Here is a 26,690-nt window from a genome sequence, read left to right as displayed (position 1 = left end):
CCACTTGCCAAAACCTCATAACTCAGGGGCTCTGGACCGTGGGCAAAAGAAAATTACACATAAATTTATTGGAACTCCGGCCAATCCGATTCACCCTACAACACTTCAAACACATCATACATCACAAACATGTCCTAGTCCGAACGGACAGCATATCAGCAAAGGCCTACATCAACAAGCAGGGGGGGTTGAGGTCTTCCAAATTACACCAGGAAGCGGTGTCCATTCTATCTTGGGCTGAATCGAACCTGCTGTCTCTAGCAACAGAACATGTCTCCGGGATTCTCAACCTCCAGGCCGACTGGCTGAGTCGACAAGTCCTGGACGAGGGAGAATGGTCCCTCAACAGGTCGGTCTTCAAACAGATAGTGCAGAGGTTCGGACAACTCAAAGCAGATCTGTTCGCTTCAGGGAGCAATCACCTCCTCCCAAGGTTCCTGACTCGTTACTTCCACCCGGAAGCGGAGAGCATGGACGCTCTCATGTCTCCCTGGCCCAAAGAGACTCTCTTTGCATTTCCACTAATTCCCATTCTTCCGAGGGTCATAAGAAAGATAAGGAGGAAGGGGCAACTGTTATACTCATTGCTCCTCTTTGGCCGAGAAGACCCTGGTTCCCCAGCCTGCGGGAATTATCAATCCAAACACCATGGGAACTCCCGGTCACGCCGGATCTACTGCATCAGGATCCCCTATTTCACCCAGACCCTCAATGGCTGCGCTTAACTGCATGGAAATTGAGAGGAAGTCCCTCTTAGAGGAAGGTTATTCTACAGCAGTAGTGGACACCATGATAGAGGCCAGAAGGCCTTCCACCAGGAGGATCTATAATACCTCCTGGAAAGCCTTCGTGCTGTGGTGTAGGCGCAAGCACTTCAACCCACTTTCTCCAGGGATACCGGTAATCCTTGATTTCCTACACGAAGGTGTAGCAATGGCCTCAAGGCCTCCACCCTTCGCAGACAGGTGGCGGCCCTGTCTACCGTATTGTCACTGTCTGGCGAAATACCACTGTCTAGACACCCACACATTATAACCTTTCTGAAACGGGTGACTCAGACTAGTCCACCTGTGGACTAATCACAAGATGAAGGGAGGTGTAGGGGAAGTCAACAATTTTTTATTATATATAAATTTTTTAACAATGTAACCTATTTGTTTTTACTTTTTACTGTTTATGTCATTGTTAAACTATGTGATTAATAATTTTGGAAAAATAATAAAAATTTTATATATAAAAAAGGATAGTTAGCCCACTTGCCTGCGTGCTGCGTAAAGTGGTTCAGTGGGGGTCACACCAGGCATCGGGGCTGTCACCATAGTGTTACCAAGGGAGTTGGATTTGGCTGCTGTTGTTTCCTATAGGCAGGAAGTGGGGCAGAGCAATAAGCTTGAGTATCCGGCACATCTGATTAACCAGCAAGCCTTACTCCCCATGAGTGCTGGATAGCAAAGCTTTTGCCGTACTTGCAAATTGTAGTCAGTCGTTTACTGAAAACATTATTACTAGAATTTTAACAGAGAGACTTATTGAGAAGAGCCTAACGTAGTTGAGGGGCGTGAAAGAATTAGCTGAAATGCTAAACAATATTGTAGAAGCATGGAATGAAAATGTAGGAGAAGCTTGTGTATCAATCTGCAGTTTGAGGGAGTAAATTAACAAAAATTGCTTCCTTCCCCCCACACACATACTCATGGTTGAGGGACATCCCTCTCATCCTATCCTGATGATCCTAGATTTCTCCCTTATGCAGTTAAAAAGCAACGAATGGGAATCAAAACTATCCCTAAGGAGTTGGCTGATTGGCCATCAAGCACAACATTCTCATTAAGTGTATGCGTGAGAGCTGTATATATCATAAATTTACTTGTTGAAATGCTGTTTTATATCCTATGTTTTATTTGTGGTTATGGGTATACTCAATTATAATGCTGTGAGCAGTAGATTAACAGCCACTGAATTAGGCTACAGATTTCTAGCCAAGTGACTGGCCAATATGTGATCATGAACAGACAGGAAATACTCCCAAATGCCAAGAATACCTTATGTAGGCAGCGATCTAATTCTTACACCTTGTCATGTGACATGATAGCAAAGGGAAGAGTGAAGTGTCCTTCCCTTTAATTGTTAGGATCCCTTCCCCAAACTCTGTGAGAAGAGGGTATTTTCTACCATAAACCTCTCTCCAGGGAACCTGTACCCTTTTCCTCCCTAAGCTACTCTGTACTGAAGGCGGAATCAAACCAGATGCAGAGAAAAGCCCCTTGTATATATTAAGAACACTCAAGCCTACCAAAGTATATGTGTGTGTGTAAAGTGCCGTCAAGTCACAGCCGACTTATGGCGACCCCTTTTGGAGTTTTCATGGCAAGAGACTAGCAGAGGTGGTTTGCCAGCGCCTTCCTCTGCACAGCAACCCTGGTCTTCCTTGGTGGTCTCCCATCCAAATACTAACCAGGGCTGACCCTGCTTAGCTTCTGAGATCTGACGAGATCAGGCTAGCCAGTACAAAAATGTAAATGACTCTCCAGCCTACAGAATTATGATGTTTGAGTATGGTCTCAATTCCATGAAAAGAATGTAATTTGGGATTTGGTCCTTATACTCAGAGTTTACAAAGGGTAAGTAGATCCACAGGAGCCCCATGGCGCAGGGTGGTAAGCTGCAGTACTGCAGTTCAAGCTCTGCTCATGACCTGAGTTCGATCACGACAGAAGTTGGTTTCAGGTAGCCGGTTCAAGGTTGGCTCAGCCTTCCATCCCTCCGAGGTCGGTAAAATGAGTACCCAGCTTGCTGGGTGTAAAGGGAAGATGACTGGGGAAGGCACTGGCAAACCACCCTGTAAACAGTCTACCTAGTAAATGTCGGGATGTGATGTCACCCCATGGGTCAGGAATGACCCGGTGCTGGCACAGGGGATCTTTACCTTTAAGTAGATCCACAAGAGGAATGAATTGCATTTGTCAGTAGCAAGTTTTATAGGTTACGCTGACTAATATAATCTAAAACAGCACGGGCTTAAGACAACAACTCCTATTTCCATTTTTTGCACTTTTTCTGAAAGCCTGTTCATATTCCATGATTTTATATTGTTAGCATCAAGTGGCACAGTCTGTTAGAAACTCACTATCGCCTGATTAGCCAACTATTAATGAGGGAATGAGTGAGCCCCAGGTATAGGCATAATTGGAAAAGGAGTAAGAAACGCTGCATTATTGTATACTCATGTCCAAAGCAAAATTATCGCTGACCTATTTGTAGAGAGGAAGAGATTGAAACAGATTTGTAGAGAGGAAGAGATTGAAACAGATTGAGACCAAAATTCTAAAATACAAAACACCAAAGATCCACTAAATACCTGTTTTGCCACCCTAGAAACAGTTTAAAAATAGATTTAAGAATGCTGAAATTTAAAAAGTAGAAGTGACAAATGTATGCAACACTTTTTATTTTCCCCTTCCACACACTTAGACCTTTTCTTTTGCTGTCTCATAATCTTTTCAAAGTAAGACTCCTTCAATTCAGACTTAGACTATGCCAGTAGTGATTGCCTTTTTAACACAAAAAGAATCGTGTATTACTTTCTAATGACTTGGGTTTTTTTTAAGCACCCCCACATTATGATAAATACTGTTCAAAAATCACATGGAAAAAGAAGGGGGCAAGGGCCTGATAAGGGCACACGGGTAGGTAAGAATTAGTTGGTATCAGAAGGTGCATAAAAATTGAAGCTGTTGTGGTCTAGTCAAAGGTAGAAGGCAGGTAGAAGGAACACAGATTGCAAAGCAATGTATTCACAGACTTAAAAGTTGCTTCACTTTTATCATCAGTCAGCAACTGATGACATCAATAAAAAACATCTTTCTGGCCTAATGGCATTTTTTGGAGTCACCATGTTTTTGAAAACGTTGACTCTTGAGAAATATATGTCCACATTTCAGTGCTCTCGTATATGTGTTAAATGCAGCAAACAAACAAAAAAGCTGTTTAGCACAACCAGTCTACCGCATAGCAGTAGCAAGGATCTCTGGGCAAATTGAATTCCAATTATTAGTTTGATAGCACAGTTCCTTCAAACATCCTTCCCTTGTCTTCCTGCCAGCCCTCCCTCAAAACTTCAAAGTATTGTTGTTGTGGGATAAGAATGACAGTTGAAACTTTGCTGAAGAATAACAACATCCTGCTTTGCTTTTTGAAACCACTTTCATTTCGAAACGGTCATAGTCCAAAAAAGAGAGAGAGGGGAGGAGACCTACCTTTTGGCTACTGCCAGTGCATGTTTATAGCAGATTTCAAAATCGGATGCAGCTGTGATATTTAACTCCTGCCACTGAGTGCAAGGTAAATTATTATGAGTCAACTAAAACACAAGCTCTATGTTAAGAGTGACATTCCAGGCTCTCGCAGCAGGCTTTTGATTGATGCTGTGACAGGAGCTTTTCTCTGTGCGTGAGGAGCACATGAGCCACAACGCCGTTCACAGCCCAGCACTTGCTGGCCTTTCTATGAAGAAGTGTCTTGGCATAGTTTCAGGCATCCCATTTCTTTAAGCTTTGCTGTACATTAGTCGGGAGGGAGATCCATCTTAAAGGTAAGGGGGGAGTGTCCGTTGCTTCCTCTAATGACCAAAAGCAGCACCAATTTATTTCTAAATTGATGAGCTAATTGCTGTGAATTCCTGGGGTAGTTAAAAGATTGACTTTAATCACAGGTCTGTCAGTAAATTTCAATTTCTCTCTTATCTGTAAGATTCATCCTGTACAGAAAGCTCCCTCCCTTCACACCGCCCTTGTACGACTTCCTTCCTTCATCTTGAATAATGGCATAATACTAATGACCATGTTGCCTTTCTTTGAATGCAAGCTGTTTTGTAGCCTCTTCAAATCGTAGTTATTGCTTTAAGAATGTCATTAAATTGCCCAGCATAATAACACCTTTGGGTCACATGAATATTAAATAGCAGGAATTCATTCACTAGGCAACATTTGCAGCTCGGAATTCCGTGATTCAGAAAGCTGTTAAAAGAATCAAAATTTATGATTAGGAGAGTAATTGGATCAATCACTGGAAGCCCAGAAATGTTTATTGAAACAAATACATTAATATTTGATTTCACTTTAGCCAAACAACCTAGCAGACTTAATTTAGCACAGTTTCCAGAAATATCCTCTCATGCATGGATTAACATGAGTTCTGGAAGAAGAAAAATCCCAGCACATTATTTTGCCCCAAACTCAATTAGAACTAATCCCATTTATCAATGTCTTTTTGACATGAACCTAACTTTTGCTAACTCTGACTCATGTTTGTTAACTGCTACGTCTTCCTTTTCACATTACCTGCTTCTATGATTTCATCATGGTTGTACCTTGCAGTCGCACATGGGCTACTGTGCGTGCACACAGGCCTGCCACAGAGAGATTTTGAAGCTCAACAACTCTAGAGAGTGCTCCTTCCCCCGCTCCTTCATGTTGCTTTCCTGCCTTTTCCATCATAAAAGGAGGGGGTGGGGCACCCTACCCTCAGTTCTCTGCCATCGTGAAGAGGAGTTCTTTCCTTCGAAACTCCGTATGGAAAACCCCTTTGGGCCTTTTTTTTTTTTTTTTTTTTACTTTCAAAGCTAAAATCATTACAAAGATGACTTTAGAGAGCCTCAAAAAAGCATGGCCCAAGAGCTCTTATTAAGAAATGCATGTCTTGCAGGGCTAAAATCCCCTGCGTGGATAACTATACACTTTGTCTACTATGCCTCAGTGAAGAGCACGATGTCTCAAGTTGTCTAGTATGTAGACAATTTAGTCCCAAAGCAAGGTATGATAGGGCATTGTGCTAAAAAAAAAAAAAACCCACCTCTATGGCAAGCCTTGTCCAGTGCTGCTTCTGATCATTATCCGAGCATGACAGTGTAACAGATCCAATCATCATTGATTCCAACGGATCCAAGATCGATTTCAGACCCCCTGGCTCTGACTACAGTGTTCTAAACAGCAGAAACTATTACCCCACCATCACCTAGGAGATGCACTTCAGAACCTCTTCCTTAAAAAGCTCGTAGTAAGCTCAAGCATCCTGAAAAAACTTTGTCAAAGTCATCCCAGTCATCTTCCTCCTCGTCATAAAGTCATGGTTCCAGTACAGCCAACCACTCAAACCCATCACCGAACCCATGCTAATTCTGTTAATCCCTTTGCCATCGGGCCACTCCCCGATATCAGCTCTGTCCGTGTCAGAGGGTGAATTTGTTGATTCCAGATGACTGATTCCCTGTCGTCAACCTTCATCATCCTATCAATCGGATCTGTCATATCAGCTGGATCTGATAATGCACCCCCCAACTTGTCTTTGAGGTATCTTCTGGAAGACCCATACAATAACTACAGCAATGACTTGGGACCTGTACACTCCCCTTGGTTCAGGTCCAACCAATGCCACGCAGGATACTCCAACAACAACAGGAGGACACTCGGATTCTCCAATGGATCTGAGGCTCAACGTTCAGTCTTATTACGACTATGATCAGTACTGTATAATGAACAGGACTTTGATTTTGCCTTGGAACTGTCCCCAGAGAACCCATTTCCAGAGCCATCCACATACTATCCAAGTGGACTTCAGGCTTATAGCAAGCAACAGATTTGCATGGCGGGATCACTTGAAATCGATGTATCTTGTGCCCCCCCCTCAAGGGGCCACAGATGCAGTGATCGAGGGGATACATTCCAGTTCTTCTGGTCCAGTCACCTTGCCTATCGTGGATGGATTGTTAGAAGGGACCACAGGACCCTTGCTTTGACCAGCCTCTGTGCCATCATCAACCCACAGAATCAAAAACGAATATAAGGCCAAGCAAGAAGGTTGTCCTTTTCTATTCCAGCATCCCACGGCCAACTCCCTAGTTGTTGATGCAATCCAAAATAGAAATAAAGGCACTCAACACTCTGCTGTCCCTATGGACAGAGAGGGCCACAAGGTAAATGGGATAGGCCATAAGATCTGCACCTCCTCCACTTTGACCTTCAAAATTGCCAATTGCCAATGTATAATGGCCAGATATCAGCTGTTCCTGGGTTCTGGAGGCATCAAAGCTCTTTAAGTACCAGATCTACTCAGCCAAGCGTGTGGCAGTTTTTGTGACCTGTAGCCTGGCCACTGCAATATTGCTCCAGTGTCATTCCTGGCTTCATTCTGCAGCACTTCTGAATGAAACTTGAGCCAGAGTCAACGTCCTCCCTTTTGATGGGACTGAACCGTTAAGTAACGAAGCCAACGAAGTCGTTGCAAAGAAGAGGAAAGATAAATTTACAGCCAAAATCTTAGGCCTCACACCTGTTGCTCCAATCCTGCAAAGGCCCAGATTATACTTTCATCCACATCATAACTCTTATAAAAGGCAGCATCTACTGCAGGTACCATGACGCAGGTACCCAGTTTACATGACTGGCTAGAGACCTTTTACGTCCTCTTTTAGTTGGATAGCGTTAATTCAGAACTATAAAAATGTGCTTTAGCTGGGAAGTCCCTGGGTTAAATGTTGGCTCAGTTGTGGGCTTGTTTTGTCACCACTGTCACGTGTTTTATCATTAGACAACACTCTTGCATCTATTAGACAACACTCTCTTACATCCGTCTATTGTATGGTTGGAAAGCACATGATACAGAAACCTTGCTTGAAGCGAAGCACCTCTTGCTGTGGAAAGTGCCTGTATGGGACACCTCCTGGGGGGACACATATCAGGAGTGCCTTGAGGTTATTGACAAATGAAAAGTAACATGTGAATATTATGCAATAGTGAACTATTGAGGGGAATACAGAAATTTGCCATCAGTCTGCCAGTCCTAAAAAGACAATGTGTTTAATTAAAGTAGATGAAAGGATTTCTTTCCATCTGAAATTTCACGGGTAGTTACTACAACACAATTATATTTTATCCTTGGGTAGCTGATTTGTCTGTCTCATGTTCATTTTGCAAACTGCCTTAATACACCTTGGTCTTGGCATCTGGACAAAAGTGGAGTCAAGCGCAGGACTTACAAGTGCTGTTAGGCCATATTTTTCTTGCCACCATGAGCCTTATGGGAGTAGCCTTTTTTTTAAAAAATCCCCATACTTCCACTTTTGTTGAGGTAATGGCAGGAGAAACTAGAAGAACTTTTAAAAAATATCTTCAGTTGTTATTTGCTATGGTTTATAATCTGTAGACATTAAATAGCTATTTTAAGTCCAGAGGTTTTCTTTTTGGCTTTTATCTGTGTTATGTAGGACCCCTTTTTATTAATGGACCCGTAGTACAGTATGAAATATGGCTAATTGTGATGTTCAACAAATTATTAATGTTGGCAAATACGGCTTGTGTTCTCTACCTATCTATTTTACAGTTTAAAGGCTTACATTTACGGTTATTTTCAAAGTGTTTTCAGTACTTGGTCTGGGAGAAGCTTCTAAAACTTGGCACCGTCATGAAAATGTGTCTTTCTCACAGACTTCCTTCTCAGTTGCTCTTAGGACGTTTTGCAAAGCCCCAGCAGCTTACAGTAAACAAGCTCACCCCCCCACCCCCGAAAATGGAACCTTATTGCTGGAATGTATCAGCACAGACCAACCCCTGCTTTTTCCCCGAAATGCACACTTTCAGATGCATAAGCTAGAACAATGCCACAGAAATTAATATTTTAAATTGTGGCCTAAAATGTTTAATGGGTAGCTGTTTGAGAGATTATAATTGGATTCCCTTGGCAAAGCGTCATGTTGACATTCTGAGTGGCTGTTCAAAGTGGCTGTTCCAAATGTTATGATTTGGAGGCCCAGATGATTATTCTTAAAATCTGGTTTTCCTTGCCATAGGGTTTTGGAGTGTAAATATTTTGATTGTCTGAAGTTTATTTTTATTGACTGGAAACACAATGTTGGATTGTTGAAAGACTGAAACGTATAAAGCTGTAGTAATGGGAGTATTTCCAGCTGTAAAAAAGTCTCTCTTAAGTGTTGCATTCAGAGTAAATATGTACACGTCTCTTCAGTAGAATATACGCATTCAAAGTTATAGTCTGTTTAACCTCATTGCTGCCTAGAACCTAAAACATTGCCAAAAAGAATTACACACCGCCAACTTTATTCAGTTATGGTTTGAATGATTTTATGCCTATGAAATGTGTACTCTGGGCCTATGAAGTTGTAATACAGTATTTTCCTGATATTCTGGCCAATTTTGTTATGGATCCTTATTTTTAGGTTATGGATTTGCCATTTCTCATCCAACCATAAATAAAACCCTCCTCCTTTGGCCAATGAATCTACTTGATCCTTTATCATGTATGTTTACATGCTACAACGTATTTAGCCCACTTTTCTCCAGGAAGGACTCAAAGCCACTAACAGTTATAGGTTGGGTTTTGGTTGGCCGGGATGGTGCTGTCTGCATTCTTGAAGACTTTATCGCATTGCTAACACTTCCTGACTCCTAGATTATTTTGCATTTGTTTGATTATTTTGCAGTCCCATATGAGGATATTGTTAATAATCTCTTGTTTGATTCCTGCTGCTACACTAATTTGCAACCATTGTGTTGCCCCTACTGTTACTCCAAACTTTCCTGTTCTGCTAATTAACCTATTGTTAGTATAGGAGTTATCCTTTAAGTTGCAGTTGTGTGGGTTTTTGTATTGTGTTCAGCTATCCTTTTGTAGTAATTCCTTGGTATTTTGATTGTAGAGTTGCATCTATAAAAATTAAGCTGTGGTTGTTTAGGAATCAGTATTTGTAGGAAGGATAAATTAATTGCCTGGTGCTAGATGGCGGTGAAAAGCAATGCAAAATATTGGCTTAAGTAAGAAAAGGAGAAATCCTCAGCAGGTCTACTAAGAAGTAAGTCCCATTTTATTCAGTGCAGCATACTCTAAGGAAAATAGGAATCGCAGCCTCACTAAGCTAGCACAACATATGGAATGAGCGCACCCTATTTTGTGTTCCAACTGTTTTTGAGATCTTAGTAGGTAACTACAGTAAAACAATGTTTAAAGAGGGGTTATCCTAAATGCTTAGCGCACATACATAATATCAGTAATCCTTAAAACTGTATAAAAGCCTAATCTTAGCACACCTGTATGTTGCTTGGTAAATTCCAAGTTGTGTTATGAATGAAGCTGCCTACAGAAAGCATTCAAAAAGTCCAACAGATGAGGCTGGATTGCTAACTAGACTCCTTTTTTTCATGTCTGGCCAATTGAAAGTGCTTTGCCACTTACGTCTGTTTCCAAGTTCAATTTAAAGGTCAAACCTGGAACTGTGAAGCTTTAACTGGTCTAAGAGCAAGGTTTCTCCAGGACTGCTTGCATATGAACCTTTCCGGGTTTTAACAGCTGCCCAAGAGCCTGCTCTGGATGCTTTCTCTTTCATCAAGGAGGTGGACAGAGCATTCTCAGTTGGGATACCCTGACAGTGGAATAGTCTCCCTCAAGGGCCCGCTTCATTGACCTGTCAACATTGAATAAAGGCTTTTTATTTACTTGTACCTTATTTACTTGTATTTACTTGTGACTACTTGCAGTTGCGAATATGTGTTGGAAATACTTGAGGCAATTGTTGTTGCTGTTTTTCTTTTTTAGCTGGATTTATGTTCTTTTTTAAATTATTGTTATGGTCTTAAATTTGACTATAAACTATTTGCAAGGCCTGAAATTATATAAAGATGAGGGGAAATGTTTGAAGTAGCTTATGTCTATATTTGTCGTATTGGGGGGGGGGGGGCTGAGGTAGAAGCTTGCTTAAAATCAGCCAGTGAGTTTATGAATGAAATGAGATTTGAGCTATAGATTTCCTGACTGACAAGTCGGTTTCTTAAATATTATGATACATTAGATTAGTAGCACAGGGTACAATCTAGAGATTTTGCTGCGACTCTAGATATCACTGAGAGTAACAGCGCATTCCTTAGAGGAATGCCTGCGCTGGGCTTAGGAGGCAACCCAGCGGCGTTGCCTCCTAAGGAGGTTTCGGCACCGCCGAAACCTTTACGTGGCACAAAAAACCGTGCAGCCCTCGGCAAAAAAAGGGGGGCGATCCTGAGCCGAAACGGCCTGCGCCGCAACACCCCAGGAACGCCTCCCAGGGTGCCGCTGCAGCCTGTGCCAGCAGCCGGATGCCAGCGGAAGGCTCTGGCAGCATCCAGGCCCAGTGCAGCGGCAGCCGGAGACCGGTAACCGGGCCTGCACGCCAGCACTGGTGCCACTAACGCTGGCGTGCACCTTCCGGGGCCCTTGCGCCAACGGAGGACTTTGTCGGCCTCCAAAGGCCTTTGGGTCGGGCTGCTGGCTGTAAGTCCTTGGAACTTCACTCAATATGCTAAAAGTATTCTGCGCAGAAATGCAGGTTGTAATATTAGGCAAGCCTGGCAGTTTCAAAGTTGTAATTTTTTTTTTCAGGTGATTACTTTGTGAGAAATACATGGTTTTATTGATTTGTAAACCAGGGATAGTGGGGGAGGGGGAAATAAAACCACAGATAACTTCTACAAATCCAAATAAAAATTGTCATAAATTTCCATGAGTGGCTATACTGGTAAAATCAAAACCAAATTCTAATTTATGTTTCTTGCCATGTGATAGAAGGGATTGTAAACACTAATCTGATGTGAATTTAGCAACTGATAAGGTGGCCCAGGGACCTCGGTTGAAATAGATGAGTGGACAACCACCTTCATGACCTATCATACTTGGTTCTTTAGTTATATTAAAATGAGTGTTTCAACAGCTCCCAGCTGATTTCCCACCTTAAATTTAAACACTGTAAAAGAAGTGCATGCTCTATTTCTTTACAGTTTTCCAATAAAATAATCTCCACATAAAGCTTTGAATTTGTTTGACTGTAACGTTTAAACTATACAACTCTTTTTTCTGATCAAATATTTCATTGTACTGATTCCCTCACTTACGGTTCATTTCAGGTTATAAAAAGTGGGTTGAATCCAGTGCAAAATTTTCACTTGCACTAGAGTTCTTGCACAAGAATAGCAAAAAAAGTCCACAGTAGCTGCTTGTACTGTGAAATGTGCTGCATTTCTGCTTGCACAAAACATTGTACAGCCACTCTTAGGGTTTCTGGAAGTACACCTAGAAACTTCTTAATTCTCAAAATTGCTCCCCAAGGTACAATAAGGGAGATGGGGGAGATTGTGGCATAGGATCGTGCCTGTTTATGTCATGGTGTATATGAGCAAACTAGGATCAAAGTCTTGTGCAAGATCTTGCACAATTCCTTCTGCAAAGGGACCTACACTAAGTAGATCTTTTTTTTTTCTGTTTGTGCATGTCTGGATCCAACATATTAGTTGTAAGGTTTATCATTAAGATATAGGTTAGGTAAATGTTTTGGCCAGAAGCATTGGATTGTAGTTTACTAGAACCTCGAATAATTTTCTAATTAAGGAAAAGGTGATAATTTCCTGGTGAAATCCATATCCTGGGACTGGCTCGTGTGTGTGTGTGTGTGTAAAGTGCCGTCAAGTCGCAGCCGACTTATGGCGACCCCTTATGGGGTTTTCAAGGCAAGAGACTAACAGAGGTGGTTTGCCAGTGCCTTCCTCTGCACAGCAACCCTGGTGTTCCTTGGTGGTCTCCCATCCAAATACTAACCAGGGCTGACCCTGCTTAGCTTCTGAGATCTGACGAGATCAGGATAGCCTGGGCCATCCAGGTCAGGGCGGGACTGGCTGTTGGAGGGGGGGGGTAATTTTTACAAAACTGTGCATATGATTCTATTAGCCTAATCTTTTTGTGACAGGTTAATAGCTTATGTATAAAACCTGATTGAAAAGATTTCTCCCCCCCCCCCATCAGATATCCTTTATCAGCTTGGCAAATTTCAGTTATAAATTATCAAAGTATAGCACAATTATTTAAACAATAATGCTTGTCTTGAATTTGGTATATCTTCAGGGATGCCATCAGAAGTCAAAGCCAGTGTTCAACAAGAAGTACAATACAAAATACCTCCTCCGAAAAGAACGAGACGGAAACTGATGGATTCTCCCCTGTTGGCACAAAGCCCTGAACAATGCAGTCAGTCAAGCCCCAATCGCCTGGTGGATTCCCTCAGCAAGGCACTTCGCCCTATTGTGTATACACCTGAGATCTGCAGAATGCCAAAGGAAGACCTGTATTCAGAGGCTGTGGTAAAACAAGCATTGCATACTGCAGGCCTTCAAGAAAGAAGCAGTTGTACAGTACAAGTACAGGAACCATTAAAACAGGATAGCCATGAGGATATTGCATGCAATGCGAGTCCAGAGTGCCACATGAACACCACAGTCACTCTTTATGAAAGTAACATTGGAAACTCAGATGAACCTTCTTCTAAAGAACCGGAATACAAGTCACAGTCAACCAATAGCAACAGCAGTGTTTTGCAAAGGTACTTTTTTATTTTCTTGCTTTTCTGAATTTTATCATGGGCCTCAGTTGTTGCACTTTCTGAGGTATGTTGGTAAACTCGTAGACTTGCGCCTGAATTGATAAACAAAGTGTGATCAGGGTGAACGATAGCCTTGTACCATTTCTGTTGTTTGTTCAATCTCTTCATGAGCACAAACTATGGCAAAACAAACGTACATTGGCAATAAGGCAAGCAAAAAAAAAAAAACCTTCAAGGAGCACTTTGCATTTAAATGCATCATAAGCAAGAAGCCGTTCAGGGGGGTAGTCAGATGACAAAGGTGTGAAAGGTTTATTAAAGGTGAACAGGGAGATTGTAGAATTGATGGATGATGTATTTGTATCATTTTTCACTGCAGAAAATGCTTGGGCCATTCTTTGTCAGGGAGGGTTATGACAATTCTCTCACTGAAGTGCAGTTTGTTTCCTTGCCTCCTTGAATTCCCACAAACAATGCTGCACCAAGATTACACTGGACCCCACATTCAGTTAAATCCCCGTTGTGTAACAAAGGCTAGCTAGCTATGAGCATTTCCCCTGAAACCATTAATCTTAAGGTTCAGAAGAACTGCAGGGGACATGATGTTTATAAAATAAAAACAATGAAAACAAACTTTAAGAAATGTGTAGAGTTCAGAACATTCAGTAACTTCTTTCAACCTCCAGCCAAACAGTCAAATCAGTCAATGGCAAAAATTCAAAATGCACAGCAATAACTGAATCCTTCCTAATTCTATTGCTAATATCTTCCTTTCACTTTACAGACCCTGCCTACCTTGCCTAGCCCTACCTTAAAAGATCTAAAACAGACTGCCCTTCTTTCTTCCTATGTTTCCCCTTCATTCGCATTTTCTTCTCCGATGAGAACACTTCACTCCCAGCTCTCTCTTCCTCATGGGTTCCTCCTCTCTTGCATTCTGTCATTCAAAGGGATTCCACTTTACAAGCCCACATTTACCCCCCTTCATCAAAAAGAGACGGCATTCTAGTCAAAAGCGACCAAGTCTCCACACCCAAGTGGTCCACTAGGAACAAAGATTGCAGGTGTTTCCCCTGCTCCCAACCATCCAGCAATCTTTTCCGACCCCAGGAAAGTTGATTTCTGGTGTTATTGCTGGGCCAGACCAGGGGTGGGGTGGGATTTAATCTAGTCCTCAAAGAGGGCATTTAGTATAGTCATCGGGGGGGGGGGAGATTTAGTCTAGTCCTCAAGCTCAAAGGGGGTCTCAAACTTAGACACTTGTTATTTTTTTAGCATTTGACATATTTCACAACTTGTCTTTATTTGCATTGCATATCTTTTAAAATTATATTAATCTATAATAAAATGATATTGTAAGCCGCCTTGAGTTCCTCAAGGGAGAAAGACATCTAATAAACGTTTTAAATAAATAAAATAAGTTATGGCTAGGGTCCTCATAAGCTGAAAGTGGCCCAGGCTATGCGGGTAGAGAGGCTACACAGAGAAGGGGAGATGGGGGCAAAATAGCCATCTCCTCCCTCTTCCATCAGCTCAGCTTTTCCTAGGGTCAGATAGGACTGCTGGAGGGGAAGGGGGCAAGGGAAAAAATCTGTGTTTTGCTGACAGGACCCTGAATCCAACCATTACAATGTTAGAACTCTGGGTCATGCAATGAAATGTGCTGGCTATAGGGTTAGGACAGACAAAAGAGTGGAGTAGTGGTCACAATGCTGGAATAAGACTGGGGAGACCCTCATTGAAATCCCCACTTAGCCATGAAGCTCACTGGGTGATCCTGAGCTATTCATTCGTAAGCTTCCCCAAGCAAATGTTTGTGCTCTCTGGAGTGACTAAATCTTATTTCATATGAAGCCTGCCCAGTAAATTAGATTCTTTGATTAAAATAAGCATGCAGGTATCAGTGTTGTGGCTTCTGGGTTTCAAAAAAGAGAGAGTCTGAAGTTTGAAAAACTGCTACTGTCTACATTCATGTTGCTTTAGTACTTTTCACTTCGTTCCCAGTTCTCTTTTTGGAACATTAAGAATTAAGAATTATACTTTTTATCATTCAAATAAATATTTAGTGTGTTTTTCGCAATCCTTTTTATTATTATTTCAGACTTGGCCTTCCTTCCTTATTAAATAGACACCCAGGTCCTATACATGAGAAACCATCTTATATGGCAATGACATCTGCTGCTGAAAGAAAAAGGAAGTTACTAAAGTAGGTAATGCGTTACGTCAGAATGCTAAATTTGGCAGTGCAATATTCAGTGCAATTTATATTAAGAGAATGTACCTGCTGTGGTTTTGAACACTGACGTATATCCATTTTGTGCTCCCCATGCTTATCATTTTTCATAATGTTATCCTTCCTCAATTTCCCTGCCTGACATTATCTGGTAGGTGGTGACAATTTGATGGCCGTGCTGCCTTCACCACAGGGTCACTCACTGAGTTCTTCTTGGTCAAGTGACTCAGCATGAAGTGGTGGACTCTGATCTAGAGAACCAGGTTTGATTCCCCACTCCTCCACCTGCGTGGCGGAGGCTAACCTGGTGAATCGTGTTGGTTTCCCCACTCCTCCACATGAAGCCAGCTGGGCGACCTTGGGCTAGTCACTCTCTCAGCCCCACCTACCTCACAGGGTGTCTGTTGTGGGGAGGGGAAGGGAAAGTGATTGTAAGCTGGTTTGATTCTTCCTTAAGTGGTAGAGAAAGCAGGCATATAAAAACCAACTCTTCTTCATCATCCCAAGGACCAGGTTGATTTTTCTATGGTGAACTTGATTTCCTACTCAGAAAAAACCGAAGTGAAAATTGCAGTTGCTACTCCACTTCAGTATTCAGTGTATTTGTTAATGCCTGAAAATCCCAACGTTCATTTCGAAATGAGCCAGCTTCTGGCTTTCATGGTAATTAAGCTTCAAAAACATGTAAAACCTATACTCGGAAGAGCTTGAGACTACAGGGAATCTGGAAGGGACTTCTGTGGCTCACCTTTTCCACAGCTTCTTGTCCTTTCTGATTAAGCTCACAGACTTTACCCTTTTCCCAAAACATTTACTGGTCCCATTGTTGCTTTCTGTGATGACACTTTTATAGTTACATCAGAGTGTGAATGCAAGCACTGTCTTAAAATTATTACACCTTTAGCTGGTAATGATCATAGGTTGGGTAACAGACATAAGAAAAGCCAGCGTGGTGTGGTGGTTAAGAGTGGCAGACTCTGATCTGGAGAAGCAGATGTGATTCCCCACTCCTACACATGAAGCCAGCTGCTTGACCTTGGACTAGTCACAGTTCTCTCAGAACTCTCTCAGCCCCACCTACCTCACAAGATGTCTGTTGTGGGGAAGGGAAGGTATTGTAAGCCACTTTGAGACTTGTTAAAGGTAGAGAAAAGCGGTGTATAAAAACCAACTCTTCTTTTAATTTTGACTTAGATGACCAAATGACATTCTCTAAAGTGTGAAATTTGAATACATTTTTATGTTTGCAGAATCCACCTTTTTGTCACATTTTGTCTTGCCCTGTACCTTAACAAACCTATCATCAAGATCCCTTAAGAAGCCTCTCTATAACCCAATAAATGAGTAAGAAATTGCTTTATCTAGGTAGCTCTATTGGCTCTTAAATTGTAAATGTCTGGCACTCTTAGATTGAATTCATTTTGAGAGAGTGGGCCAATAGCTGGTAATGAACTATGATGTCCACAGTCCACAACAAGAAGATCTGCACTAGAATTTCCCCCACATTAAATGACTGAGAGAATGTGGCCCTGCTCCTGTCTGGTTTTCGGATGTTGTATTCTGGGGGTGGAGGTGACAAGGAGTGGATATAAATTCAACATTACTTGGTTGCTGTTGTTTAAGAAAAAAGTATTTTTTTCTCCTTAGTTCACTACCAAACAGTGGGCTAACAAATCAGCAAGAGCACGTAGCTGCAAAGCGTGTTAAACATGACAACTTCGTAACTATGAAACCTTTGAGGGTATCTAAAACAGGTAAGTGTCCAAACTACATTTTTTTATAATTAAGGTATCCAAAGTTGGCTAGAGGTCCAAGATCGAAGTCTTTTACTGCTTGTCGTTTGTTTTTGTTTGTTTGTTTGTTTGTTTTTGTAGTCCGTAGCTACGGTAATTAATAGAGATCTTATATCCACTCAAAGTTGAATGAGAGAGACTCTCATTCTGTGCCAAACTACAGCAAATGCCTGAGTTCCATAATGGAATGTCCATCATATAATTTGTGGGAATACACTATGGATCAGAGCCATGATACTGATGGGGTGTGTGTTAACATCAAAATCCCACCTATCCCTGAACCTTTTAAGCCGGGGGGGGGGCACTGTGTTGTGTCACTCTCCTTTTATTTGCCTTAAAGGAGGTGCGGGGATTCATTTTCACTTGGGAAAATGGCAGTATCAAGACCCAACCACCCTGGCAAGTCATATCCTGGGATAGTCTGGAAATGCAGGAGAACCATGCTGGAAGTAGCCATGATGTAACTGTTGCCACTGTGGAGTTTGTAGACTGCCTGCATTTCTATCGCAGTTGCATGTTGACCATAACAGTAAGTGCCTGGATTAGCCTTGGAAAGGTCAATGCCAGTGATATGGGGCAGAAAAATTTCCATGGCTATGTTTTTCCTGTGGAAAAATTTCTACCCCACAGATGTAAATATAGTCTGTCTATAGTTTTCAGGGGTGTTGTGCTGCAAATCAATCACGTTAATTGGGCTAAATGTGAGGTAGGAAGCGTGGACATACCTCAGTGCTTGAACATGATGCTGGCTTGTACACAGTGTATTTGCCTTCGTTTGCCAGCATTATTTAAATTATTTATTAAAATTTGCACCGGAAGATTTTCCCAATTGAAATTTTCCCAGAAAACCCACATCATTGGCCCGTGCTTGCACGCCCTAGCTCACCTTAAACATTTGCCTCTTGTTTCCTCTTGTACTTTTAACCCAAAAAGAATGTTCAAATGAGTCATTTGTGAACCGTTGTATGTAGTGTCCCCCGAGGAAATAGAAGATGAATGAATGAAGTGTTATCAGTACTCCACACAATGCTGTCTTCGTGTTAATTATTTGTACTAAATGTTGGGTAATAAAGAATACCAGCATCAATTACTGTAATAGTATTGTTAAAGAACCGTGCAGCTGAATGCCTAATTTAGAAGCTGCAGTACATTAGGCATGCTTAGAATCTCCAAAAGCATAAATATTCCAAGGCTGTGTTTTTGAAAGTAAAAAACCCACACGCGGCCCAATTCCAACAGAGATCCCCTATGAGCAATTGGAAACCATTTCCATGTAACTCTAGAAAATATGGTTCATCTTGTACAAGCTGAGCTGGCAGTTTCTTACTCTTGTTCCAAGGGTCCTTCACTGGCTGCCTAGGTCCAATTCAAGGTGCTGATGCTTACCATTTATTTATTTAGTGTAATATTTATACCTCACTTTTCCTCTTGGCTCAAGGCGGCTTAAAAGTAATAATAGAGAGCCAGTGTGGTGTAGTGGTTAAGAGCGGTGGGACTCTAATCTGGTGAACCAGGTTGGTTTCCCCACTCCTACACATGAAGCCAGCTGGGTGACCTTGGACTAGTCACAGTTCTCTTCGAGCTCTCTCAGCCTCACCTACCTCACAAGGTGTCTGTGGTGGGGAGAGGAAAGGAAGGAGATTGTAAGCTGATTTGATTCTCCTTAAAAGAGTAAAGAAAATTGGCATATAAAAACTAACTCTTCTAATTGAAACATTATAAATTAAAACCAAATGCCAAATTTAAAATTACAAATACTCTCCCCCCTCTCCCGGTGGATTCCTGCTGTTCATAGAATTGTAGAGTTGGAAGGGGCCATACAGGCCATCTAGACCAACTCCCTGCTTAATGCAGGATCAGCCTAGAGCATCTCTGACAAGTGCTTGCCCAGCCTCTGCTTAAAGACTGCAAGTGAGGGGGAGCTCACTACTTCCCTAGGTAGCTGATTCCACTGTCAAACAACTCTTACTGTAAAAAAATCTTTTCCTAATATCCAGCTGGTACCTTTCCGCACGCAATTTAATCCCATTATTGTGAGTCCTGACCTCTGCTGCCAACCGGAACAGTTCCCTGCCCTCCTCTTAAGTGGCAGCCCTCCAAATACTTAAAGAGAGCAATCATATCCCCCTTCAACCTCCTCTTCTCATGTCCCATCAAACGTCCTGGCCCAAAAAAAAAAAAAAAACAAGCTTTGCAGCATTTCCTGAAGATCAATCTCCATTGTTTCACCTCTTCAGAAAGCCCCTTCAACAGAGTGAGGGCTTCAGCAGAAAAGGGCCAGGCTTTGGTCATTGCAAAGCAGGCTTTCCTAAGTGAGAGAACAGCCAGTAGGTGGCAGCCTGAAGACCATAGTTGGTGCGTGGGATCATGCTGGGGGAGAAACATTGGGCCCCAGCCATGAAAAGCTTTCATAACCTAAAGCTCTCCCACACTTGAAAGAGTTCCTTTCCCTGTATATTCCCAGGTGGCAGCTTTGTTCTTTCCAGCAAGGTCAGTGTCTTCTATGTCTAAGGCACTTTCTGCAACTGGGAAAGCTTGGGATTTTCGGTGGCTGTTCATGCCTCTGAAACAGACTCCCAGAAGAGGTCAGGGAGGCTTCTACCCTCCTGGCTTTCCAGCAAGGTGATAAAACAGAATTATACTGAAGGGATTTTGAAGCAGTCTGAGCAAAAGGGGGGATATCTTGCCAGTGGGTTATGAAGTGTTTTTAGGTTAGCGTGTTAATCTGGTTTTAATGCTTAATTGTTTCAATCTCTGCAATTGAATAGTTTTATTGCATTTTGTATTATTGTTACCCACCTTGGCTCCTGCGTTTATCAAGGGAAAAGTGGACATATGCATATTTTAAACAAATATTCTTGGTCTCTTGGGTATCAGATGATATAACAGAGAAATGGGAATGGTTTCGTGAATTCTTTAACGGCAGGAATGGGAAGAAACTGAAGTACATGAACAATATAGTCTTTCTAGGCCAATAACTTGTTTATATACATAGTCACAAAACTGTTTTGCTGCCTTTTAGACTAACAGGAATAAGTGTTTTCTCCAACTTATTCAAAGGCTGGGAATTGCCTTAGACATGCCAACAAGTATAATATTTCTCTGGACATCCATGTCTTAGGGTAATGCTACCAAGGCTGTTGTGCAACCGATCCATGAGATGGATCTTAGTTCTGACAGAACAAGAAGTGAAAAGAGGTGCAACCACCAAAAGAAGGGAGAGGTTGAAGCACATTCATGTAACAAATCCCAACATTTTTGACAGCCCATAAAGACCTCCTTAGGAGTATGAAGGTGGTTGCAAAAGATACCTCACCCTGGAACGTTTCTTCCTCTTTCTGTCTCTTCTTAGTATCTCACTGCTTGTTAACTCTCCCATTGTTGGCTGCCAGGAGATTGGAGAATCCTGGAAATCTATTATGGGATTGATTTCTTTCTTTCCCCCGCCTGTTATTTCTGAAATAAGTGCTGAAAATTAGAGTGGCGATAACAGCAGGCATGCGGTAGCTCCTGCAGACATCGCTTGAATCTAATGTCTTGCCCAATCTTGGGGTCAGTCTTCCAGAAGAACCTGCTGATAGTAACTAATTGTACACCTGCATTAGCTAAACCACCTATGTAAATCTGGTTACACCAGAGTGGGCTGTAGATGGTTTTCAGGAGCCTCAGCTTAGCTGACAAAGCATACAGGACCCCAAATAATTTCATGAGCTTTTGTTCAGTATCTTTCCTAATACACCTTTCTTGTAGGCAAAGCCAGAAAAATGTTACATGCTTCATGTTACAAATGTCGCTTATTGCTTACATAGACAGAAATTGTTGGAATCAAACAATGTAGTAGATCCCTTGGTTGGTTTTTTTTTTAAGTATCTGAGCCAGCTTTCCTGGATAACTAGAAATGGATTTTTCTTAATACCACGATAAAGTTTTTTAAGAAAGAAAGAAAGAAAGAAAGAAAGAAAGAAAGAAAGAAAGAAAGAAAGAAAGAAAGAAAGAAAGAAAGAAAGAAAGAAAGAAAGACTAAAAAATATATTTCTGTCTCAGCAAAGAATGGACAAACTGCTAACCCTGGTGCAGAACATGCTTTCTGGCAACTCGGTACTTCTCATGTACTGTACTGATAGTGTCTATAGACTTGATATTCTGGGCACTCTCCATTTCCAGCCTTTGCAGTGGTTTATTCTTTACCAAAACCAAATTGCTCGCCAGTAGATGGTTTACATCAATTTCCCTACAATGGTGGCTAAACTTGGGCCATCTGCACAGGAGGATGCCGTTGAAGAAAATACCTAAATATCTAGATAGGTTTCCTTGGGAGGGGGTGAGCTCTCCTTCCCTGGAGGTTTTTAAGCACAAGCTAGATGGCCATCAGCAATGCTGATTCTATGACCTTAGGCAGATCATGAGAGGGAGAGCATCTTGGCCATCTTCTGGGCATGGAGTAGGGGCTCACTGGGGGTGTGGGTGGGAGGTAGTTGTGAATTTCCTGCATTGTGCAGGGGGTTGGACTAGATAACCCTGGTGGTCCCTTCCAACTCTATGATTCTAACGACAAGCACCAAGTTTTTGGTTCCAGATTCAGCTGGCCTGTGATTTTGTTTCCGAATGTCTGCCTAATTTGTCCCACCATAAGGAGCACAAGTTGGTGCATGATGTGCCCCCTATGTACATGTCTCATGGTATCAGGTGGACAGCCAGAATAGCCTGTTTCTTACAGGGGGTGGGCCTCATGTCCAGATTTACCATTTTCTTACAGGGAGTGGGCCTCATGTCCAGATTTACCATTAATCACATGCAAAGCCAAAGAGAAGACGCTGTGTCCTTAGGTACTGCTGTGCTCATTTCATATATGGGGTGGCTAGTTTGAAGTCTTTTTCACTAATGCTTCTGCAGAGTGTGTATGTTTAGGGAGGCAACGTGGGATTCACTCTCCACTTGCATCAGACATCATATAATTGACATTTGCCTCTATAGACACTTCCTTTGGCAAGTTCTATGTACATATGCTCTCTCTATGCTTAAGTTTACTAGTAGAACTGAGAAGGAACAGACAGTTTAATTGTTTGCTGACCAGGAAGGAACTTCATGGTGAATTTGCATTCTGTAACAAGACAGGAGAGAGAGCTTCTCAATAAATTGCATCTCATTAGAATTCTAACTCCTGCAACCAACCATATTAATTTTTATCAATGTGTATGTGTTCTTGTTTTAACATGGCTAACTGTTTTGTTTCATAGGAAATAGAACAAGAAGTTGGAAGCAACATGATATGCTGAGAAAACAGCTAAAAAGTAGTTCTAAGGAAAATACAGCAGTAGGCATGAAACTGAGAACTTCAAAAAGTATTTTGAATGACACCTCTGCAATGAAATAAGACCTTCCTTTGTACAGACTTTAATTTAGTAACAGTAAGGGAGAAAGAAACTTTGTCTTCTCTGCTGTGTTTTTCTTTTTCTGTTGTCTGTGGTAATACTTTACTTGATAATGTAGCGCTACTGAAGTGTTACATCAATAAGTATTTCAAGAAAAACAATTTTAATTTATAAAGAAAAATAATTTTAATGTTCTCTGCTTTTCAGTATAAACTGCTCCAACACCTTGTTAAAAAAAACCAACCCCATTGTCAAAAACAAGTTTTTGTTCCGGCAGTTTTTAGTTGATAACTTGTATGGATTGTTTGACAGAAGCATTTTCCCCCCCCCCAAGGTTATGATCCATCTTCTCTCATAAGTTTATCCCTTTGTGGGAGAGAATTGCCTTAAGAGGTTGGTTTGAACCCTCCCCCCTCCAATAGATCATAAATACACAGGTTGCTTGGGTCACAAGAGCTGAAGGGACATCAGATACCTCTATGAGAGTTGGGAATGGCCTTCAGTCAGTAGACCATAAAAGACCTTTCCCCTTTAATTGCCAGTGTACCTGGCCTAATGCCAAGCTGATTGTAGGAAAGGTAGAAAGAATTAATAGTGCCATATAAGAAGCATGCTCAAGAAGCTATGTATCATGCACATAGACTTTATGACTTAGTCTTTACTGACACTCCATCTAAAATATTGTTCATTTGTCCTTCTTTGTATTTATATACCACTAAAATATGAAAGATACTTTGCTGGAAGCATTTCTAAATTAACACAGCTGTTTAGTTTTAAAATTTTGTCCCTAGCTTCCTGAACAACTTGAATGTAAAAATGCCCTTGTGTCTAGTGTATTGTCTTTGTACAGTAACATGTGTGTTAGTATTAAATAGACTTGGTATACCATTTGTGAATAAAGTTTTATTAGTTGTAAATCAAAGTCATGTTTTTGCTCCGGCACTTCGGAGGCTGTCAGACATGTAGTTCTCTTACCCTTTGGGTCTACAAGATCTTGCTCTCAGTAGTAAGCATACCAATTGCTACTTGAATTGTCAAGATGAAGAAGTTTTCCATTTAATTGTTAAAGCTGGTTCAGAGGATCTTGTCATGGTCTAGTTGGAGGTCCTGGAGTTTTCTTTTCTCCTTCAACAAATCAGCACTGTGATACATAACCCACAATAACATAACTAAAAGGACAGGATATTGGATGCTCAGAAGTCAGATACGTCCTGTGTGGTGGCCATCAAAATCTGCATTGTATTTCAAACTTCCCATAAATTTGTGTGGAGTGTAAAAAAAAAGACATAACAAGGATAACCATATTTAGGATATAGGTGGAGCTATGCATCAAATGTTGCAACATCCTTGGCATTCTTGCAATGCTTTGCCTTAGCTGTTCTCTCACCAAAATCATTTTCTGCCTAAACAAAAACTGACATACAAAACAGGTTACCTCTTAGTTAGGGATAAGCTTTTCTCAGGAACCTTTTCAGTTTTGTATTTCCCCAAAGTGTACATCTTTAGCTAAGAAAGCCTTGGTCAGTTTAACTTCAAGCTCCTAGATTGAGCTACGCTCTTCAAAACTAATACACTAAGACCTAAAAACACTTTTCTGGGAGAAGCAAATTTTATTTAACAACACTTAATGAGTGCAGGTGCTTAGGATTGCTCCCTCCCAGGGTACTGAATATGAAATTGATCAAGGGTTTCATTGGTCAAGTTAATCTTCGACACCGGGAGAGTTCTTTTTAGTAAATTGGTTTGGAGTAAGGCTCGTGAACTTGAAATGAAAGTGACCCAGGCTAGTGGTCCTGCCTGTGAAGAGCTGGGAAGAAGAGGAGATGGATGGATACTATCAACTGTACAGGCAGAAAAGCAGCATATACCCCTTTTTATTTTATATTTTTTATTTTTTATTTTTTTGCTGTCAAGCCACAGCTGATTTATGGCGACTCCGTAGGGTTTTCAAGGCAAGAGACATTTGGAGGTGGTTTCCATTACCCACCTCCGCGTCATGTCCCTCATCTTCCTTGGAGATCTCCCAGCCAAATACTTGCCAAGGTTGAGGCTGAGAGTGTGTCACTGGCCCAAGGTCACCCAGCAAGTTTCCATGACAGTGAGGATTAGAACCCAGGGTTCCTAGATCCTAATCCAACATTTTAACCACTATGCTGGCTCTCTTGTATATAACCTAGCTGTGTTTAAAAGACATCCATAGTGACCTGAGTCATAGTAATCAAGCATATGTGATTGGCAGTTATCTGGTTACCATGATGAATGCTGCCAGTATTCAAGTACAAAACTACACATAATACTTCAACGTAATCACAAGATTTTTTGGTGGGAGGTGGGGACCGCTTCTGGATAAGGTATGTTCAGAAGTTGATCAAAACTTTGGTGGTGGTCTCGGCATCCCTAGTTAGAATGTGATTATCTCCAAAAATGCTTGTATAACTCTAGCAGGATAGGGACCTTGACCATAAAATGCAATATAACATATGAAGTGGTATAGGGATGCTTGAACATCATGTGGTTCAGGTCATGTCCTGATTGCCAATCATGCTCAGGCAAATTATTTTTCAGTGTTCAGTTCAACTGCTAATGACCTGTACAGCAACCCTTCAAAAAGCATGAACATCTTCCCAGCGCAGCTGGCTTTCACGCATGTGTTGTAACACAAGCCAATGGAGCGCTCTCTTTTCTCCCCTTGATCATTGCTGCATATACCTTGGCTCTGCGGCCAAAATACAAGAGTCAAATCAATCATATATATTTATTTAGGTCTGTAACCGCAGTCTTGGACCAGGGAAGGGGGAGGAAAAGGGAAACTGGATAAAAGACATAAAAAAATGAGACATAAAAACAATATTAAATTAAACAATGCTAAAAAACCCAGGCGTCAGCCCAGGGAATAAAATTTCCTGACTAAACTAGACTGGGGCGGAGCAAGCTGACTAGAGATTGCCAACGGTAGGCATTGCGAATTCTTTCTTAGAAGCAGCCACCCTAGCCAAAAAGCATGCCATATTCGATGTTATCAAGCCATTGTTTGAATCGCCAAGCAAGAATGGCAACACCCAGGAATGTGAAGGGAGATTCAGGTTGGTAAGAATTGGAGCAATAAAGGCCTCTCTGTCTTGGGACCAGCGAGGACATCCGAGTATCAAATGGTCCAAGGTTTCAATTTCAACCGTATTGCAAGAGCAGAGAAGACCTGAATAGGGTATCCCATTGAACCTACCCAGCATAACCATAGATGGAAAGGCATCTTGCCGGAATGGCAATAAGACTAATTGGCCTGTAATTCCCAGGGTTACTGGCATCTCCACTTTTGTGTATTGGGACAAGTGTAGCTGTCCTCCAGATCTCCGGAATGGCGGCTGCTTGATTGATGTCTGAGAAAAGGGGGGCCAAACGGGCAGCCCACCATTCGGGGTTGACTAGGAAAAGCTCTAAAGGGATCAAATACGGACCCGCTGCTTTTCCTCGCTTCATCCGGTTGAGTTGCTCCAGCACGGACTTTGGGGAGACCCGTAGCCAATCCGGTGCTAGGGCCAACAACCCCTTAATTTCATTCTCCTCCACTGGGCACTCAGATGACCGGTATAAGGTTGAAAAATGTTCTATCCATCTCGTTGGAGGGATAACTATGGATAAGCCAAGTTGGCGCACCGGTCTAACAAGCCTCCAGAAGGACTTCACGTCTCCGGCCTCCACAATAGCAGCAAGCTTTTCCCAATCCTGGATGGCCTCAGCTTCCTTTTTCCTCTTAATTAGATCTTTATAAGCTTTTTTAAGGCGGAAAAATTCCACCAGATCTTCTCGTTTTCTATGTCGCCTGTAGCATTGCAGTTTGGCTTGAATAGACCTCTTAGCCAGAAATCAATCTTCAAGCGCATAAACTG

General features: G+C 41.8%; 1 protein-coding gene across 1 annotated transcript in view; it reads left to right on the top strand.

Moving 5' to 3' along the window:
- The window catches only part of KIF18A (kinesin family member 18A), a 52,328-nt gene extending 29,514 nt beyond the window's left edge, over nucleotides 1–22,814 (top strand). The window contains exons 14-17 of the mRNA XM_056851683.1: nucleotides 12,943–13,405; nucleotides 15,507–15,611; nucleotides 17,286–17,392; nucleotides 22,669–22,814. Of these exons, the coding sequence (XP_056707661.1) occupies nucleotides 12,943–13,405; nucleotides 15,507–15,611; nucleotides 17,286–17,392; nucleotides 22,669–22,805 (812 nt within the window). The 3' untranslated portion in view covers nucleotides 22,806–22,814. The remainder of the gene's footprint in view (nucleotides 1–12,942; nucleotides 13,406–15,506; nucleotides 15,612–17,285; nucleotides 17,393–22,668) is intronic.
- The last annotated feature ends 3,876 nt before the right edge of the window (nucleotides 22,815–26,690 follow it).

The sequence above is a fragment of the Euleptes europaea genome, chromosome 6, assembly GCF_029931775.1.
Source record: "Euleptes europaea isolate rEulEur1 chromosome 6, rEulEur1.hap1, whole genome shotgun sequence".
Taxonomy (NCBI): domain Eukaryota; kingdom Metazoa; phylum Chordata; class Lepidosauria; order Squamata; family Sphaerodactylidae; genus Euleptes; species Euleptes europaea.
Note: the sequence above shows the minus strand (reverse complement) of the source record. Positions and strands in the feature narration are given on the sequence as shown.